The 21,967-nt window shown below is 29.6% G+C and overlaps 1 protein-coding gene across 10 annotated transcripts in view; it reads left to right on the forward strand.

The window, feature by feature from the left end:
• The window catches only part of LOC130216157 (unconventional myosin-IXb), a 108,862-nt gene that overhangs the window by 54,283 nt on the left and 32,612 nt on the right, over window positions 1-21,967 (forward strand). For all 10 annotated transcript variants that reach the window (XR_008835770.1, XR_008835771.1, XM_056448043.1 and 7 more), the window contains exons 3-14: window positions 2,865-2,959; window positions 9,083-9,145; window positions 13,912-14,011; window positions 17,348-17,448; window positions 17,546-17,675; window positions 17,810-17,899; window positions 17,973-18,089; window positions 18,177-18,311; window positions 18,390-18,511; window positions 19,496-19,637; window positions 20,058-20,253; window positions 21,842-21,917. Coding sequence is in view for 8 of the 10 variants with exons in the window: in XM_056448043.1 (XP_056304018.1) it covers window positions 2,865-2,959; window positions 9,083-9,145; window positions 13,912-14,011; window positions 17,348-17,448; window positions 17,546-17,675; window positions 17,810-17,899; window positions 17,973-18,089; window positions 18,177-18,311; window positions 18,390-18,511; window positions 19,496-19,637; window positions 20,058-20,253; window positions 21,842-21,917 (1,367 nt within the window). In the remaining 2 variants the exon portion in view is untranslated. The remainder of the gene's footprint in view (window positions 1-2,864; window positions 2,960-9,082; window positions 9,146-13,911; window positions 14,012-17,347; window positions 17,449-17,545; window positions 17,676-17,809; window positions 17,900-17,972; window positions 18,090-18,176; window positions 18,312-18,389; window positions 18,512-19,495; window positions 19,638-20,057; window positions 20,254-21,841; window positions 21,918-21,967) is intronic.

The raw sequence follows: 21,967 nt of genomic DNA on the forward strand, positions 1-21,967 counted from the left end.
AGAGCTTAAAATGAAGGATTACCTAATTTTTTTGACCAGACCAAACATAAACAATTAATTATTTCTCAGCCACAAATTTTTAAATGTGTCAAAACAAGAAAAAATAGCTGTATACTACACTTTTTATTTAACAAAACATATGCACAGTGATCTGTCCTGGCTAAAGCTCCCAGATCACCAGTTAACTACACATAAATGGGGAGTTAATCTCCTATTAAAGTAATGACATTGTAAAAAATGATAATTAAACCATATTAACGCAAAAGAAAGCAGGTAAAAAACACACCGTGAGTTAATGAAAGAAAGATCACACACACACTGTTAACGTTAGACCCATAAATACTCTGTTAAAAAAATGGTTAAAGCGAAAGCAACCGGTGCTGCTTACAAAAAGACAAATCTGGACCTCTTGAAAGCAGCAAGACTGTGGGTGCATGTTCATCACGTTAATTTCAAGCCCTGACTGTGACGTCACGCGAAGCGGCTTCCGGGTCCAAGCGCTATATCAAACTGTATGGGGAGATTCATCAAATGGTAATAATAAACGTTTACAAAGCGCTGTAATACTTTCAGAAATCACAATGGCAATATATATATCCATGCCTAATATCTGATGACCAGAAAGTTATTCATTTTTTATAAATTGTTAAAATTGTAGTATTTGTGTCCAGAGACTGATGTGTACACTATGATTTTATATTAAATTCACTTTAAAGTGTGACTAAAAAGTGTCCATAAACTAATATATTCTCAATTTAAATGAGTAGCAGCTTGGACCCGGAAACAGTCTTCCATACGTCACCGATATAATAACACTATTGTAACAGCTAACAAACCATCCAGAGTCTTTATTATTCACTCTGTTACTGTCTCTAGCTAACATTATATCGTAACGGCTAACAAAACCAGTTCATTAATGTTTATTATCAGCTCTGGGTTCACCTTTATGCCGCTCCAGCCAATACCAAAACAGATACCACTGGGGAGGTGGGCCTAAAGATAGTAAGTCCCCATCTGATTGGTCAAATTTAGGTAAACAACCAATGCGTAAAATGAATGTAATTTATCACACATAATTATTCGGATTTCTCCCCTTTTTAATGTTTATTATTCTTATATATAATTATTTATTATTTTTTTACCTTTGTACTTTATTATTATTATTAATACTTCTCTATTAAATTAAGTATTTCTTATTGTTTTGCCAACATGTTAGTATTTATGTGCAAATTATTGCTCATTTGTGTTTATATAGATATACTTACAGATTTATCTTTAAAAATACATAATAGTTAATCTATAGATTGCTAAATTAACTAATACATTTCTTTGTTAATTTAATTTTAAAATGTGTTGATTTTGTTATTCATTATTTGTATTTGTATATATAGTGTGAGTTATTTATTGCACTGGTTCACGTATTTTACTTTTATTTATTTAGTGTTCATGTATTTTCTTATTGTTTGATGGAGTATCGTCTTTACAGTAGTGACGTTTGGCTGCTCTGTGCCTTTAAGAGCCTCTTTCCTGATTGGCTGCTGCTCTCCTGTGTTAAGCGTCTAATTGGTCGACTGAAAGAGCCCCTCCCCCTCCTGAGTGCACAGATCTGCTGTTTAACATTCAGAGATGCAGATGCTTGCTTTTGTCTACTGAATTTAGCAAACACAGACGCACACACACACACACACGCACACGCACACGCACACACACCCACGCACACACACACACACACTCTGCAGACTCCTGAATCAATCATTTTAGAACAATTTTACACCAATAACATCCGTTTTCACAGGTCTGAGATCAGGATTGATGCAGATTCACACACATGATGACTATGAAGTTATTATTTACATCTGTATGATCATAAACGATTTGCATTTCTCTTTATATGATGTTTTTAAATCTGTTTCCTTTCAAATCAAAACTGTTTAAAATATTTTTTAATTAATTTAATATTCAATATTATATTTACGTTATATACATTAGTAATAGTACATTTTTGATTTAATATTTTATTAATTGCTATGAATTGTATTTGTACTTTTAATTATTCATAATTGTTTATTTATTACAATTAATAAAGTATTATGAATATAAATAAATATGAAATAATAAATAAATATTATAAATATAAAAAATAAATAAATATAATAAAATATTAATATATATTAGTGATCATTATTATATTGTTTATTTTATAATGTTTACATAAAATAATATTACTATATTTATTATAATTTGTTTATTGTGAATATTTACAAATGTAAATAATTATTTTCAGGATAATAATACATGCAATATTATTATAATAAAAATAAAATATATTATGTTAAGATTAAATAAATAATCATAATAATTTTAAATTGTATTAAATTGTTTATTAAGTTTTAGGTATTGATAAAATTATACCACTAATAATACTTTTATTAATAGAGTTTCGAAATAAATATGTATTACTATTATTATTATTATTATTATTATTATTATTATAAATTATTATTATTATTATTATTATAAATTATTATTATTATTATTATTATTATTATTATTATTATTATTATTCAATTTAATATTATACAAATGACTTTTGCAGTAATATTAATAATGCACCATTTTGATGTATTTATTCCTGTGTTATATATTTACATTATTGTAGTCTTGTAATTATTTAATACTCTCCTTTTTGAATTAAAAGATTAGAATGAACTCAAGCTTCCATTTACGCACAAATAATAATAATAATAGTAATAATAATTAAAAAAACGCATGTGTAACTCTATCTGTAAAACAAACAAATGCCTCCGATATCAGTTTACAGAGTCATTCATCCTGTTTTATGTGTGTTTGTTTTCTCTCTGCAGGCATTTGGTAATGCTAAAACGGCCCACAACAACAACTCCAGCCGCTTCGGGAAGTTCATCCAGGTCAACTATCTGGAAAGTGGAGTCGTGCGCGGGTAAGGGACACTTATTTTACTTTCATTTTGTCTGTTTTGTTTTGAGAAAAGTCACAATTTAGATGCACATGACGAACCACAAACTTTGACCGTCTTTATCTTAACTGCCTGTAAATCTGCAGTCATATGAAGGACTTCCTCTTCACACTCATATGAAACACTGTTATTAATAAAGTTCACACTAATATCAACATTTTCTTTTACTTTAGTCATATTTAAACTACAGGCCTGTTGAATGCTTGATTCTGATTGGCTGATGAGGATTATAAGGTGTGCCATTATTTTATATTATATAAACGCACAGATTAAGTAGTTCCAGCAGGTTTTCAGTGATAACAGCTCTAAATTACTACAAACATGAGATGAATTATTAGAAAATAAAGCAAGCCTGAGATGAATTATTAGAAAATAATGCAAGCCTGAGGTGAATTATTAGAAAATAATGCTAACCTGAGGTGAATTATTAGAAAATAATGCTAACCTGAGGTGAATTATTAGAAAATAATGCTAACCTGAGGTGAATTATTAGAAAATAATGCACAGCTGAGGTGAATTATTAGAAAATAATGCTAACCTGAGGTGAATTATTAGAAAATAATGCAAGCCTGAGGTGAATTATTAGAAAATAATGCAAGCCTGAGGTGAATTATTAGAAAATAATGCTAACCTGAGGTGAATTTTTAGAAAATAATGCAAACCTGAGGTGAATTATTAGAAAATAAAGCAAGCCTGAGATGAATTATTAGAAAATAATGCAAGCCTGAGGTGAATTATTAGAAAATAATGCTAACCTGAGGTGAATTATTAGAAAATAATGCAAACCTGAGGTGAATTATTAGAAAATAATGCTAACCTGAGGTGAATTATTAGAAAATAAAGCACAGCTGAGGTGAATTATTAGAAAATAATGCACAGCTGAGGTGAATTATTAGAAAATAATGCACAGCTGAGGTGAATTATTAGAAAATAATGCAAACCTGAGGTCAGTTATTACAATATAATGCAAACGTGAGGTGAATTATTAGAAAATCAAGCAAACCTGAGGTGAGTTATTAGAAAATAAAGCAAACCTGAGGTGAATTATTAGAAAATAAAGCAAACCTGAGGTGAATTATGACAATATAATGCACACCTGAGGTCAGTTATCACAATATAATGCAAACGTGAGGTGAATTATTAGAAAATAATGCAAACCTGAGGTGAATTATTAGAAAATAATGCAAACCTGAGGTGAATTATTAGAAAATAATGCAAACCTGAGGTGAATTATTAGAAAATAATGCAAACCTGAGGTGAATTATTAGAAAATAAAGCACAGCTGAGGTGAATTATTAGAAAATAATGCACAGCTGAGGTGAATTATTAGAAAATAATGCACAGCTGAGGTGAATTATTAGAAAATAATGCAAACCTGAGGTGAATTATTAGAAAATAATGCAAACCTGAGGTGAATTATTAGAAAATAATGCAAACCTGAGGTGAATTATTAGAAAATAAAGCACAGCTGAGGTGAAATATTAGAAAATAATGCAAACCTGAGGTGAATTATTAGAAAATAAAGCACAGCTGAGGTGAATTATTAGAAATAAAGCAAACCTGAGGTGAATTATTAGAAAATAATGCAAACCTGAGGTGAATTATTAGAAAAAAAAGCACAGCTGAGGTGAATTATTAGAAAATAAAGCACAGCTGAGGTGAATTATTAGAAAATAATGCAAACCTGAGGTGAATTATTAGGAAAAAAAAGCACAGCTGAGGTGAATTATTAGAAAATAAAGCACAGCTGAGGTGAATTATTAGAAAATAAAGCACAGCTGAGGTGAATTATTAGAAAATAAAGCACAGCTGAGGTGAATTATTAGAAAATAAAGCACAGCTGAGGTGAATTATTAGAAAATAGAGCACAGCTGAGGTGAATTATTAGAAAATAAAGCACAGCTGAGGTGAATTATTAGAAAATAAAGCAAACCTGAGGTGAATTATTAGAAAATAAAGCACAGCTGAGGTGAATTATTAGAAAATAAAGCACAGCTGAGGTGAATTATTAGAAAATACTGCAAACCTGAGGTGAATTATTAGAAAATAAAGCACAGCTGGGGTGAATTATTAGAAATTAAAGCACAGCTGAGGTGAATTATTAGAAAATAAAGCACAGCTGAGGTGAATTATTAGAAAATAAAGCACAGCTGAGGTGAATTATTAGAAAATACTGCAAACCTGAGGTGAATTATTAGAAAATAAAGCACAGCTGGGGTGAATTATTAGAAATTAAAGCACAGCTGAGGTGAATTATTAGAAAATAAAGCACAGCTGAGGTGAATTATTAGAAAATAGAGCACAGCTGAGGTGAATTATTAGAAAATAAAGCACAGCTGAGGTGAATTATTAGAAAATAAAGCAAACCTGAGGTGAATTATTAGAAAATAAAGCACAGCTGAGGTGAATTATTAGAAAATAAAGCACAGCTGAGGTGAATTATTAGAAAATAATGCTAACCTGAGGTGAATTATTAGAAAATAAAGCACAGCTGGGGTGAATTATTAGAAATTAAAGCACAGCTGAGGTGAATTATTAGAAAATAAAGCACAGCTGAGGTGAATTATTAGAAAATAATGCAAACCTGAGGTGAATTATTAGAAAATAAAGCACAGCTGAGGTGAATTACTAGAAAATAATGCAAACCTGAGGTGAATTATTAGAAAATAAAGCACAGCTGAGGTGAATTACTAGAAAATAATGCAAACCTGAGGTGAATTATTAGAAAATAAAGCACAGCTGAGGTGAATTATTAGAAATAAAGCGTAACGGGCGTAACAGCCACCAAAAACACTCAGATATGAAATATTTCCTAATAAATAGACAGGCTTTCATCAATTATTCCTTACTTAATTAATCTGAAATTAAAAATCTTTTCTTTAGTGGAAGATTTAAAAATGAAAAAAGATTTTTATCTGAACGGTTGGTTTTTTTATTGCAATTCATAAAATAATACAGCATAAATAAATATTAGGGTCGGTTAAATATACGTTTAGAAAAACATTGAAAACATTTCCAGGGTACCTTTTCTCTTTTCATGAAAATATGTTTCTGGTCATAAAGAAATATTTTAATTAATCTTGGATTAATATATAAACAAACAAACAAATAAATGATAAATAGATGTAATAAAATGTAAATATATTTAATAATTTTTTACAATAAGTAAATGCAGTTTATTTATAAATCATTACAGATTTCAGAAAATAATTTGTCATTTAACGCAAATTGGACAGAATAACAAATGTTTTTATTAGTTGTGACTGAAAATCAGGGTTATTTCACCAAATATTTTTATACTTTTTAAAATATATATGTATTATATATTTTTAATTTTGTTAATTCTTTACAATTTAAAATATATAAAAAAAAGACATTTTATTTTCTAAATATGAATACAGGTGGTTTCTTTTACTCAAACACTCAACTAAATGTTTCAGTTTTCCTCATTTATATGTGTGTGGGCTTCACATTACATGATCAACAAACTGCTTATTGAATTACAGCAATAACACCCTCATTACTGCAATGCAATTATGTGTATAAAACCGTCATTTATATAATGGCTGAAACGTCCCTAATTATCAAGGAAATTGTCAATTATTATGAAATAAACTCCTAAATAGGTTTCATTCCCTTATATATGTCTCATATTTTTGGTTCTATTATTTTGCACTGTAACACCACTTGTACGTTTCTTAAGCAAACATTTAGTCTGATGTTTTACCCACAATGCTTTGCTTCAGTGTGGACTCAATGGTGACTGTAGTGAAGTAAACAAAGGCCGTCTGAGAGTGTCAATAAAGCCTGAATGAAGCTTTTATTGTTCTCTGAGTCCACTTCACTGGATGACGCTCATTAAGTGCGCACTATATAGTAGCCTTTACGACATCACTCGATTAAAACAATGATCTAACTCACTGATTAACAACCACAGTGTGATGCGTTGCGGGTTAAACTAAGCTACATGCTTTAGAGATTTATAATGCGTTACTCTTGTTTTCAGAGTGATTTTGTTTGTTTTATTTGTTTCTGAATGTTTATTTGTCATTAGGATATTTCTGTATTTTGAAATGAAATGTTAGTCACATAATCGAATGTTATTAAGGTTTAGATTTTGGTTTGTGCACTGTTACACTAACATTTTAACATTTAATTATGTTGCAATTACCATTACTTGTGTAATTACACAATTTAATTTTAAACTCAATTTTAAGTTTTAAACTCAACATTTTCTGTATTTTTAGGTAATAATTTAGAGTTATCAGAGGTTTTTGGGTTGTATAGACCTTTTTGTAGATGCTGTTTTTGCTAGTTTATTTCTACAAAAATAGAGTTAAGATTAGTTAATTTACGTGCTTTCATTTACACTTATAAAATATTGCTTTTATTTTATTATTTATTTATGCATTTATATATTCTATTATTTATTTACGCATATATTTAATTAATTATTTATTTATGCATTTATTTATTCTATTATTTATTTACGCATATATTTAATTAATTATTTATTTATGCGTTTATTTATTCTATTATTTATTTACGCTTATATTTAATTAATTATCTATTTATGCATTTATTTATTCTATTATTTATTTACGCATATTTAATGAATTATTTATTTATGCATTTATTTATTCTATTATTTATTTACACATATATTTAATGAATTATTTATTTATGCATTTATTTATTCTATTATTTATTTACGCATATATTTAATTAATTATTTATTTATGCATTTATTTATTCTATTATTTATTTACGCATATATTTAATTAATTATTTATTTATGCATTTATTTATTCTATTATTTATTTACGCATATATTTAATTAATTATTTATTTATGCATTTATTTATTCTATTATTTATTTACGCATATATTTAATTAATTATTTATTTATGCATTTATTTATTCTATTATTTATTTACACATATATTTTATTATTTATTTATGCATTTATTTATTCTATTATTTATTTACACATATATTTAATTATTTATTTATTCTATTATTTATTTACACATATATTTAATTATTTATTTATTCTATTATTTATTTACACATATATTTAATTTATTTATGCTTTCATTTATTTTATTATTTATTCATGCATTTATTTATTCGTTTATTTAATTATACATTTATGCATTTATTTATTTTAATTAAACATTTGTGCATTAATTTATTTAATTATACATTTATTTATGCAATTATTTATTTATGCATTTATTTAGTTTTTTTATGCAGTTGTTTATTTGTTTTTGTTTTCATTTATTCAATTATTTCTGCATTCATTTATTCAATTCTTTATTTATGCATTTATTTATTTCATTCTTTATTTATGCATTCATTTATTTCATTTATTAATGCTTTCAATTTGATTATTTATTAATGCATTCATTTATTTAATTATTTATTTATGCACTTATTTATTTGTTTAATAATTTATTATTCCATTTATTGGTTTATTTATGCATGTATGCTTTTATTCATTTATTTCTGAATTTATTTATTACTCTTATTATCATTTATTTATTTGTTTTTTGGGTCACACTTTACAATAAGGTTCATTAGTTAATGTTAATTAATGCATTTACTAACATGAACAAACAATGAACAATACATTTACTACAGTATTTGTTCATGTTAGTGAACAAATTGATAAAATTGATGCCCAGAGTTAATGAAAATACAGTTGTTCATTGTTAGTTCATGTTAACTCACGGTGCATTAACTAATGTTAACAGGCAGAGACTTGGGTGTTAATAATACATTAGTAAATGTTCAATTATGATTAATAAATGCTGTACAAGTGTTGTTCATGTTAGTAAATGCATTAACTAATAAACCTTAATGTAAAGTGTTACCGTTTTTTGTTTTGTCATAGTATCATAGTTTGGCCTGCAGTATTTTTTTGCAGCACTGGTTGGTTCACTTCAGATTTGATTTAAGATAAAATGTAATGGAAATGATGTGTAAAGTGTGTGCTGTGGGTTTAATTTGCTCGTCTGAATGACCAATCTCTGTGCGTGTTTTTATTAAAGCCGTGTGTTTGACGTGCCTCTGTTTGTTTTGCAGGGCCGTGGTGGAGAAATACCTGCTGGAGAAATCCAGACTGGTGTCCAGAGAGAAGAACGAGAGGTAAAATCAGCAGACGCTCAGAGTTTACCGCAGTATATCAGCACTGCACTTCTGCTGCTCAAACCTCAGATTATCAGCTCATATCAGCTCGCTGAACTGGATAAACAGACCCGTGTGAAGCTGCACAGCCCAGAGGAGCCTAAAAATAGCGCAGTTACTGACTTGGTGACATTTTTTCAACAGCGTGACGGAGCTTCTGAATGATGTCAAGCAGTTTAATAAGTAGCAAGACTGACATTCATCATCAGATTCATTCAGATTTTGATTCATTTATATAAATTCATCATCAGATTCATTCAGATTTTGATTCATTTGTATAAATTCATCATCAGATTCATTCAGATTTTGATTCATTTGTATAAATTCATCATCAGATTCATTCAGATTTTGATTCATTTGTATAAATTCATCATCAGATTCATTCAGATTTTGATTCATTTGTATAAATTCATCATCAGATTCATTCAGATTTTGATTCATTCAGATTTTGATTCATTTATATAAAATCATCAGATTCATTCAGATTTTGATTCATTTGTATAAATTCATCACCAGATTCATTCAGATTTTGATTCATTTAAATAAATTCATCATCAGATTCATTCAGATTTTGATTCATTTATATAAATTCATCATCAAATTCATTTAGATTTTGATTCATTTATATAAATTCATCATCAGATTCATTCAGATTATGATTCATTTATACAAATTCATCATCAGATTCATTCAGATTTTGATTGATTTATATAAATTCATCATCAGATTCATTCAGATTATGATTCATTTATACAAATTCATCATCAGATTCATTCAGATTGTGTTCATTTATATAAATTCATCATCAGATTCATTCAGATTTTGATTCATTTATATAAATTCATCATCAGATTCATTCAGATTTTGATTCATTTATATAAATTCATCATCAGATTCATTCAGATTGTGTTCATTCATATAAATTCATCATCAGATTCATTCAGATTGTGTTCATTTATATAAATTCATCATCAGATTCATTCAGATTGTGTTCATTTATATAAATTCATCATCAGATTCATTCAGATTTTGATTCATTTATATAAATTCATCATCAGATTCATTCAGATTTTGATTCATTTATATAAATTCATCATCAGATTCATTCAGATTTTGATTCATTTATATAAATTCATCATCAGATTCATTCAGATTTTGATTCATTTATATAAATTCATCATCAGAGTCATTTAGATTTTGATTCATTTATATAAATTCATCATCAGATTCATTCAGATTGTGTTCATTCATATAAATTCATCATCAGATTCATTCAGATTGTGTTCATTCATATAAATTCATCATCAGATTCATTCAGATTGTGTTCATTTATATAAATTCATCATCAGATTCATTCAGATTTTGATTCATTTATATAAATTCATCATCAGATTCATTCAGATTTTGATTCATTCATATAAATTCATCATCAGATTCATTCAGATTGTTCATTTATATAAATTCATCATCAGATTCATTCAGATTTTGATTCATTTATATAAATTCATCATCAGATTCATTCAGATTTTGATTCATTTATATAAATTCATCATCAGATTCATTCAGATTTTGATTCATTTATATAAATTCATCATCAGATTCATTCAGATTTTGATTCATTTATATAAATTCATCATCAGATTCATTCAGATTTTGATTCATTTATATAAATTCATCATCAGAGTCATTCAGATTTTGATTCATTTATATAAATTCGTCATCAGAGTCATTTAGATTTTGATTCATTTATATAAATTCATCATCAGATTCATTCAGATTTTGATTCATTTATATAAATTCATCATCAGATTCATTCAGATTTTGATTCATTTATATAAATTCATCATCAGATTTATTCAGATTTTGATTCATTTATATAAATTCATCATCAGATTCATTCAGATTTTGATTCATTTATATAAATTCATCATCAGAGTCATTCAGATTTTGATTCATTTATATAAATTCATCATCAGAGTCATTTAGATTTTGATTCATTTATATAAATTCATCATCAGATTCATTCAGATTTTGATTCATTTATATAAATTCATCATCAGATTCATTCAGATTTCGATTCATTTATATAAATTCATCATCAGATTCATTCAGATTTCGATTCATTTATATAAATTCATCATCAGATTCATTCAGATTTTGATTCATTTATATAAATTCATCATCAGATTCATTCAGATTTTGATTCATTTATATAAATTCATCATCAGAGTCATTCAGATTTTGATTCATTTATATAAATTCATCATCAGAGTCATTTAGATTTTGATTCATTTATATAAATTCATCATCAGAGTCATTCAGATTTTGATTCATTTATATAAATTCATCATCAGAGTCATTCAGATTTTGATTCATTTATATAAATTCATCATCAGAGTCATTCAGATTTTGATTCATTTATATAAATTCATCATCAGACTCATTCAAATTTTGATTCATTTATATAAATTCATCATCAGAGTCATTTAGATTTTGATTCATTTATATAAATTCATCATCAGATTCATTTAGATTTTGATTTATTTATATAAATTCATCATCAGATTCATTCAGATTTTGATTCATTTATATAAATTCATCATCAGATTCATTCAGATTTTGATTCATTTATATAAATTCATTATCAGATTCATTCAGATTTTGATTCATTTATATAAATTCATTATCAGATTCATTCAGATTTTGATTCATTTATATAAATTCATCATCTGATTCATTCAGATTTTGATTCATTTATATAAATTCATCATCAGATTCATTCAGCTTGTGTTCATTTATATAAATTCATCATCAGATTCATTCAGATTTTGATTCATTTATGTAAATTCATCATCAGATTCATTCAGATTTTGATTCATTTATGTAAATTCATCATCAGATTCATTCAGATTTTGATTCATTTATATAAATTCATCATCAGATTCATTCAGATTTTGATTCATTTATATAAATTCATTATCAGATTCATTCAGATTTTGATTCATTTATATAAATTCATTATCAGATTCATTCAGATTTTGATTCATTTATATAAATTCATCATCAGATTCATTCAGATTTTGATTCATTTATATAAATTCATCATCAGATTCATTCAGATTTTAATTCATTTATATAAATTCATCATCAGAGTCATTCAGATTTTGATTCATGTATATAAATTCATCATCAGATTCATTCAGATTATGATTCATTTATACAAATTCATCATCAGATTCATTCAGATTTTGATTCATTTATATAAATGAATTGGGTAAAATTAAAAGATGTCACCTCCATCAAAATGTAATGTGTAATTGAAATAAAAAATTAGTTTATATAAAATTATTTTTATTTAAATCAGCATTTATAAATAATTTGATTTTTAAAAAATTAAATGCTTTAATATTATTACTTAATATATTACAATTTAAATATATTATTGCTGTATATATATATATATATATATATATATATATATATATATATATATATATATATATATATATATATATATATATAAATGTAAATAGTTTGAAACATTTTAATTTAAATAATATAATTCCAATAAATTTTATATTTAATGTTTAATATAAATGTATTTAATATATAAATAAAAAATATGTTAATCATTTTAATAATAAATATAAAACCATTATAAAAAATAATTATTCAAATGTAAATGAATAAATAATAAATTATTTGAATTGATTAATGTAAATTAATTGTTCAGGAAATGTTACCTTCTTCAAATGAAGTATTTAATTACTTATAGTTGTTTTTTGTTGTTGTAAAAAAATACAAGTCAGAATAAATGCGTATTACCACAGTTTACAAGAACATTGATTGCTTCATGATTTATGTAAATTCATATTTATGTCTTAAGTATCAAATATAAATAAAGCTTCATTTTAGCTTTGATTCTTTGAATAGGTGTGAGAAATATCAAGATAAATGAATCCTACCATGATTTATAAGTAGGCCTGTACGATATTGGAAAATCTGATATTGCAATATTTTATTTTTCTGCGATAAATATTGCGATATGAATACAGTTTTGTACAGTTTTATCAAGCTCCATTTGACGGTTTTCTTGGGAGTCTAACAGTATTCCGGTACAAAAATGTAATAATCACAATGCAAAAAAAGTGCTTTAATTTGTCTTTTTTCTAGTCGAAATAGCAAAAATAATTCCTAGACCAAGTAAAAATATTGTTTAGTTCAACACCAGAAGGAATAAGAGGTCTTTTTGCTTGTTTTAAGGAAATTATCAGCCAGTGGGGTAAGTGAAACAATCTTGTTCTGCTTTGAAATGTAGATATTTGGACTAGAAACAAGACAAAAAGTCTAAGAAAGAAACTTTTTTTTTTTTTGCATGAACCATATAAATACAGTGATTAAATACAATTCTGTAGCTCCTGGTCAACTATAATTCAGACTGGACATTGCATATGTTTCCGATGTGACTATTGTGGATGCACACATTGCGATATCGACACTCAATGATTTGTGCAGCCCTATTTATGAGTGAACAATTTCTAAAATTCAAATCATTGATGTAAATGAATTGGTCGAAAAACTTCAGTATCATTAGCATCTGAAAGTGTTGAGGACTCTTTTCCCCTAAGCAGCTTCGCTATTGTTTACTTCAGATTATCAGTAACTTATTAAACCAGCGAGCTAGTCTCTCAAGCTCAATAAATCACTGTGTTTTCCTCTTCCCACAGGAACTATCACGTGTTTTATTATCTGCTGGTCGGCGCATCGGAGGAAGAGCGGCGGGAGTTCAAGCTCCTGCAGCCAGAAGAATATTTCTACCTCAAACAGGTAAACGCTTTCATAATCTATTATTAAATATCCCTCAGAGTCATCCGTGATCACTCTACACATCTAGAATACACATTTAAGCCCTCATTAGCAGTGATTGGGAAGTGTAAAATAGCTAGTATGCTTCTAAATAGCTAAAATAGTTAAATAATTATAGCTTGACATGATACTAATTAAGCTTGTATGCTAAAGATGGTTCCGAAATTGCTATAGTTAGTTGTTTTTATTGTTTGCTTGTGGTAAGAATTTAAAATAGATAATGGTTACAATACTAAACTCATAAATATGCTTAAGATTTTAAATTGTAGATGGTTTTTCTTTTATTTTTGGTATTTTGTGCAGCGAAATTTAACCATAGAAGATCTAGACGATTTTCAAATATTTTGTCTTGTAAATTCTAAGTTCTAAATTGAAACTATTTTCTGTCTTTGGTTTTTACTCTATTTTGGAGATACTAAAGTACTGTTTATTCCATAAAGTAACTTGCAGCAATGGAAATGCAAGTAATAGTAAAGTAGCTAGTAGCTTAAATGTTAAAAATTGCTTTTACAATTCCAAAATTACAACCAGTTTCTGTTTGGGATCTTCGATGGAAGATGATGATGACACTAAAATAGCTTTAATTCCAAAATTAGCTTTAATTGCAATGATTTTTCTGTTTGTAGTCTACCATCATTGTCAAACTTTACAATATAAGGTACTAATTAGCTGAAATAGCAAAAAATGGCTTCGAAATTGCAAACAATTTGTGTTTGTGGTCTTCGCTCATTGCCATATTTTACAATAGAAAATGCAGACGATGCTATAATCACTTAAATGCCCAAAAATAGCTTCAAAACTCGCTTAAAGCCAAACTTTGCAATGGAAGATAATGATACTAAAATAGCTTTAATTCCGAAATTAGCTTTGTACTTGCTACGATTTTCTGTTTGTAGTCTTTGCTCATTGTCAAACTCTATGATATAAGTTTTTAAATGAGCTAAAATACCCCAAAAAAGCCTTCGAAATTGCAAACAATTTCTGTTTGTGGTCTTCGCTCATTGTCAAACTTTTAGAAAATGCAGACGATACTAAAAAAGCTTAAATACCAAAAATAGCTTTAAAATGGCAACACTTATCTGTTTGTGATCTATGCTCATTGCCAAACTTTATGATAGAATGACACTTAAATAGACTTAATTCCAAAATTAGCTTTAATTGCAATGATTTTTCTGTTTGTAGTCTACCATCATTGTCAAACTTTGTTATATAAGGTACTAAATTAGCTAAAATACCCCAAAAAAGGCTTCAAAATTGCAAACAATTTCTGTTTGTGGTCTTCGCTCATTGCCATATTTTTATAAAATGCAGACGATACTAAAATAGTTTGAATACCAAAAAAGTTTTGAAATTACAACCAATTTCGGTTTGTGGTCTTCACCTAAAGTCAAACTTTGCAATGGAAGATAATGATACTAAAATAGCTTTAATTCCAAAATTAGCTTTGTACTTGCTACGATTTTCTGTTTGTAGTCTTTGCTTATTACCAAACTTTATGATATAAGGTACTAAATTAGCTAAAATACCCCAAAAAAGGCTTCGAAATTGCAAACAATTTCTGTTTGTGGTCTTCGCTCGTTGTCAAACTTTTAGAAAATGCAGACGATACTAAAATAGTTTAAATACCGTAAATAGCTTTGAGATGGCAACACTTATCTGTTCGTGATCTATGCTCATTGCCAAACTTTATAATAGAATGACACTTAAATAGCTTTATTTCCAAAATTAGCTTTAATTGCAATGATTTTTCTGTTTGTAGTCTACCATCAGTGTCAAACTTTATGAAATAAGGTACTAAATTAGCTAAAATACTAAAAAATGGCTTCAAAATTGCAAACAATTTCTGTTTGTGGTCTTCGCTCATTGCCATATATTACAATAGAAAATGCAGACGATACTATAATCACTTAAATGCCAAAAAAAGCTTCAAAACTGCAACAATTTTCTGTTTGTGGTGTCCGCTCATAACTAAACTTTACAATAGAAAATGCAGACTATACTACAATAGCTTAAATGGCAAAAATGTTTTGAAATTACAACCAATTTCTGTTTGTGGTTTTCATTTAAAGCCTGACTTTGCAATGGAAGATAATGATAATAAAATAGCTTTAATTGCAAAATTAGCTTTGTACTTGCAACGATTTTCTGTTTGTAGTCTTTGCTCATTGTCAAACTTTATGATATAAGGTACTAAATTAACAAAAATTCCCCAAAAAAGCCTTCGAAATTGCAAACGATTTCTGTTTGTAGTCAAACTTTTAGAAAATGCAGACGATGCTAAAATAGCTTAAATACCAAAATTAGCTTTGAAACTGCAACGCTTATCTGTTTGTGATCTATTCTCATTGCCAAACTTTATGATAGAAGATGCAGACGATTTTAAAACGGCTTAAATGCCAAAAAACAGCTTTGAAATTGCAACCAGTACCAGATTGTGGGCTTCATTCAAAGCTAAACTTTATGATAGAAGATCCAGACAATTTTAATAATCATTAACTAACAAAAATAGCTTCAAAATTGTAGCCAATTTGTGATTTTGGTCTTCGCTTATTGCCAAAACTGTAGGATAGAAGATGTATACGATACAAAAATAGCTTAAATACCAAAACTAGCTGCAAAAATGCAATGGTTTTCCATTTGTGGACCTGCTCATAGCCAAACTTTAAAATAGAAACCAGCTTAAATATCAAAAATAGTTTTGAAATTACAACCAATATCTAATGGTGGTCTTCGCTCAAAGTCAAACTTTACGATAGAAGATCTAGGTAAAACTAAAATAGCTTAAATTTCAGAAACAGCTTCACAGCTCCAACGTTTTTCTATTTGTCGTCTTTATTCATAGATAAACTTTACAATAGAAAATGCAGTCAATAATAAAAATGCTTAAATGTCAAAAATAGCTTCAACATTGCAAAGATTTTGCTCGTTGACAAACTTTATGGCAGAAAGTGCAGGTGATACTAACACAGCTTAAATAACAAAAATGGTTTTGAAATTGCAACAATTTTCTATGTGATCTTTACTCATTGCCAAACTTTAAGAAATGAGATGCATATGACACTAAAACAGCTATAATACCAAAAATTGCTTCAAAATTGCAATCAATATCGGATTGTGGTCTTTGCTCATAGCCAAACCTTACTATAGAAGATGCGAACGATACTAAAATATATACAATAGATAGATTATATGATAAATAATGCATGATTGTTTATTGATGACTATACTAAAATAGTTTATATACTAAAAATGTCTTCGAAATCCTAACCATTGCCTGGTTTTGCTCTTCACTTGCAGCAAAACTTTACAATAGAAGATGCCGATGATTTACGGCACGACTTCGAGCGGCTCCAGCAGGCGATGGAGATGGTCGGCTTCCTACCGGCCACCAAAAGACAGTGAGTCCCTCGTTGAACCATCAGGAGAAATGTCTATGTGGACTTGTGTTGATGTTCAGAAGAAGATAACGATTCAATTGGTGTTGTGTTTCTGTAGGATATTCTCTGTCCTGTCAGCCATCTTGTATCTGGGTAACGTGACGTACAGTCAGAAGTCGTCCGGTAGAGAAGAAGGTCTGGACGTTGGGCCTCCAGAGGTGCTTTCTACACTTTCAGAACTGCTTAAGGTACATGCGTTTTATTATTTCCATCAGGAATGTGATTTTCATGTGCTTATACATAATACAGGTTTTATGGTTCATGCTAATTGTGTATACTTTATTCAATTTTTTACAAACGTTCTTATTTGTTTTTTCCTCAGGTTAAAGAGGAGCTCTTAGTGGAGGCTTTGACCAAGAGGAAAACGGTAACCGCAAACGACAAGCTGATTCTGCCTTACAGCCACAGCGAGGTACAGCACAGCCATCTACTTTCATTTTGTTCCACTAAACATTCGTGAAGCTCAATAAACCTCTTTTCTTCAGGCGATCACTGCGCGAGACTCCATGGCCAAGTCGTTGTACAGTGCCCTGTTTGACTGGATCGTCCTGCGAATCAATCATGCGCTGCTGAATAAAAAAGACATGGAGGAGTCTGTTTCGGTAAGACTGGATCAGTGCTGGGTTTTTCATAAACTTTAGTTCACATTATCAAGCTTAAATGATCACGTTGTTTCTGCATTATTTCAGTGTTTGTCTATCGGTGTGCTTGACATCTTCGGCTTCGAAGACTTCGAGACCAACAGCTTTGAACAGTTTTGCATCAACTACGCCAATGAGCAGCTTCAGTATTACTTCAACCAGCACATTTTTAAACTTGAACAGGTTAGTGGCATTTTGGGTCTTGATAAACTTTTTCTCTGATGGTGGTCTGATCGAGAAATGTGTTTGGTCTGGTTGTAGGAGGAGTATCAGTCTGAAGGAATCACCTGGCACAACATCGACTACACTGATAATGTTGGATGTATTCACCTCATTAGCAAAAAGCCCACTGGACTTCTCTATTTACTCGATGAGGAGAGCAAGTAAGATTGTTCAACTCTCACTGGTTCATTGCTTGTCTGAACTTCATTAAGTCGGTGCGAGAAAGCTCCTATTTTAAGCTGCTTCTGCTTCTTATTCTTCGCCTGAGGCTAAATTTTGAAATGCATCTCCTCTTACAGCTTTCGAGCAGTGAGCACCAAATTTGGTGCACACTTTTAGACTTGCCTGACTGTAGATGCTATGTCTTTTCTAAGTAATCAGAGTTACAGTTTTGGTAAATCGTAACAAAACGTTAAAAGACATTATAGACTCTAATTGAGGAGGTGAACTCTTTCAACCATTTATTTATCATACATCTGTACATTTCAAGGCTGTCCTCTATTTATTTGGTGATTTATTTATCACTACTGAAGCTTTGCAAGTAGCTAAGGACATGCTAACAATGTTAAATCATGCTAGTCACATGGTAAAACATATTAACAGCATTCATATAAAAGCTAAATGATTCATGTTTAAAAGGCTTATATAAATATGGTAATTCGTTTGAAAAACAGGCTAATTCTTGTCAGCAAAGTGTTATAACCTGTGCACAAAATGCTAATTCATGTTAGCAACATTAAAGATGCTTTTTTGTTTTCTTAAAAAAGGTAACTTGTCTATTTATTCTGAGTGTGTATTAAACTCTATAGAAACATACTCATGCAAACATCTTTAAAACATTTTCGTCATCTCAGTTCACATGTGAATTCATGCTAGTGTTAAAACCTGCTACTTTTTACTAACAATGTGCTAACCAAGACACTTGATAGCAACACATTCATGACAGCAATGCATTAACCACATTAGAAAAATTAGCAAAATGCTCATTTATGCTTCGGTTTAGAAATCATGTTAGAAATGTTAAAGCGAAACATCAATTCAATACAAGCAGTGTGTACAAAACATGTTAGTTCACAGTAGATGCTGCTAGATTGTATTCAGGCCAGGCTTTCTGAAGTTTTCTCATTTTGATATTTTGTTTTCAGCTTTCCTCATGCCACTGATAAAACCTTGCTGGCCAAGTTCAAGCAGCAGCACCAACAGAACCATTACTTTGTGCCGACTCCAGTGATGGAACCGGCATTCGTCATCCTCCATTTTGCTGGGAAGGTCAAATACCAGATTAAGGTAAAGGAAACAGAAGATAAGAAATCACAATATATCTTATAATAAAATCTGTATTTTTAATTTCAAGCCTAAATTCATTTCAAATTACATTTGCAAAATACAGTTTGTGTAGTACAACTAGTAAAGTTCATATAGAATAATTAAATTACAGTCATAATTAATAGTATTATTAATAATGTAATTAATAATTAATGATGTAATAATAAGATTGTGTGAGATTTGTTATATTTTATTTGTTATGCCCAAATAAGTATAATAAAATAGACAAATAAATTGGAGAAAAAATGTTTAAAAATTCTATAAAAATATATACACAGAATATGATATATCAATTGTTCATAATTTAAGTAGTATTATTGTTAGCATTAATGTTAATACTCTGTTATTATTCCATTTGTCTATGTTAATTATGTGCAACAGGATTTCCGTGAGAAAAACACTGATCACATGCGTCCGGATATCGTGGCTCTCTTGCGGAGCAGTGACCGGTTTTATGTCCGCCAGTTGATTGGGATGGACCCGGTGGCCATGTTTCGATGGGGGATCCTCCGAGCCACTGTTCGTGCTCTGGCTGCTTTCAATGAGGCCGGTCGGCGCTGGGCAGCCAAGACTGCGGGTAACCCATGGATTAGTTTCAGATTATCCCAAAACTTTGGATTTTCAGGGTCTAAGAAGGTGTTATTTATAGCCTGCACGTGAGAAAGCTGCCTAGTGACGCAAGTAGTCATATTTAGAAGGATTTCAGTGCGATTATACTAAGAAGGGATATTAAAAATGCAGCTGCAAGCAGCAGTTTTGGAGCTAAGCAGTAGATGGGCAGAATGAGCAAGCAAAACCAACCTTTATTAAAAACATTTCAGGATTGTTTTAGTTACAATGGATAAAACAAAATCATAGATACATTTACTAGTAAAATTATTCAAAGTCTGTGGGAAATCACAAGTTACAATTTTTATTTTGCTATCGTACATTGTTGTTCTTTAGGTGAACATTTAATCTGTGCGAGTTAATTCACGAAAAGCCTTCTGCCACACAATTCTTAGCCACACACCTCTTACCATTAGTTTGCTATGAGGAAATAATGCACAATAAGAAAGCCCTGGCCCCTACTCAATGTTCAGTTTTAGTTGGAATTAAATCAACATACTGAAATAAAACTTCTGGTTTACACTGACTATATTTCTTTTAACCAATGGTTATCCTTCTTAACAAATAGATTTTCTGTGGTCAAATTGAAGTGATAATGACTCAAAGTTTGGTGACTAAATGTAAAAGCCTCACCGAGATGCAGCCTTACACACGAGGCGTCAGCTTCAACACTTCCCATTCCCTTTGAATGGGTGACGTCAGGCTTTGCCAAACTGCATTGTGGATCCGTCGGCGCCGCTTCAGTGGTGTTGCTCGCTGCAGAAATTGGAACTTACTCAACTTTTCAAGTGTCGTCGGAAGCGTCAGCCAATCAGATCGCTGTATGCAAATACACCAGCTCAGACAGTAGCCGATTGCTGACTAATTTCATTGGCTGACGCTGCTATGATGATCGCGTCAGCCCCAACTTCAGACACGCCCTCTGTCAAGCGTTGATGCTGAAGCCTGTGTGAATGTACTGTTAGACAGATATTAGCATCATGCTAGCCAATTTGTTGCTGAAGTAAAGTGTGTTCATGTATCACGAAACCCAAAACTTTTTGCTCTACATAATCTCAGGCCAATCTTTGCTTGAATTTGATCTACAATTTAATAAAAATAATAAATAATTTAAACTAGAATGTTGCTCTGAATCTACTGAGACCAGTCTTGCACTTTTTGGCCAAATGGCTTAGAGGTTATAAACAAATCTCCTGATCAGTTGGTGGCACTGTACCGAAATTTGGCAGATGACCTCAAATCGTAGTTGCCATAACACACACCTAATTTGGTAGGAGTATACAAAAGTACAGCAGAGTATGTATAGTACAGTATATACATATATACATACATACACACAAGTTAAATTTTAAAGACTCCAAATTTGGTGCGTTTATTATGTAGACTGACTTCTATCTGTGCACCAAATTTCACAACTGTCCTTCAGTGAGCTACTATACACTCCTTTTGTATTTAGCCCCTATATGGGTGTAAGATTGTTAGCATGCTGTTTTGGGTGGGGTCGCATGTCGAAATAATGCTGTCAATGCTGTTTGTGTATGTGTGTGGACGTACAGGTGTGGTCAGGCCAAACTCCAGAGTTCCACTTGGAGAGCTGCAGAGGTCCAACGTGCCCATCGAGCGAATGTACCGGTAAGCTTTGGACCCGGGTTTGGTGTGGCTAGAAAACAGAAAGAGAGAGG

This window comes from Danio aesculapii, chromosome 22 (assembly GCF_903798145.1).
Source record: "Danio aesculapii chromosome 22, fDanAes4.1, whole genome shotgun sequence".
In the NCBI taxonomy this organism is placed as follows: Eukaryota; Metazoa; Chordata; class Actinopteri; order Cypriniformes; family Danionidae; genus Danio; species Danio aesculapii.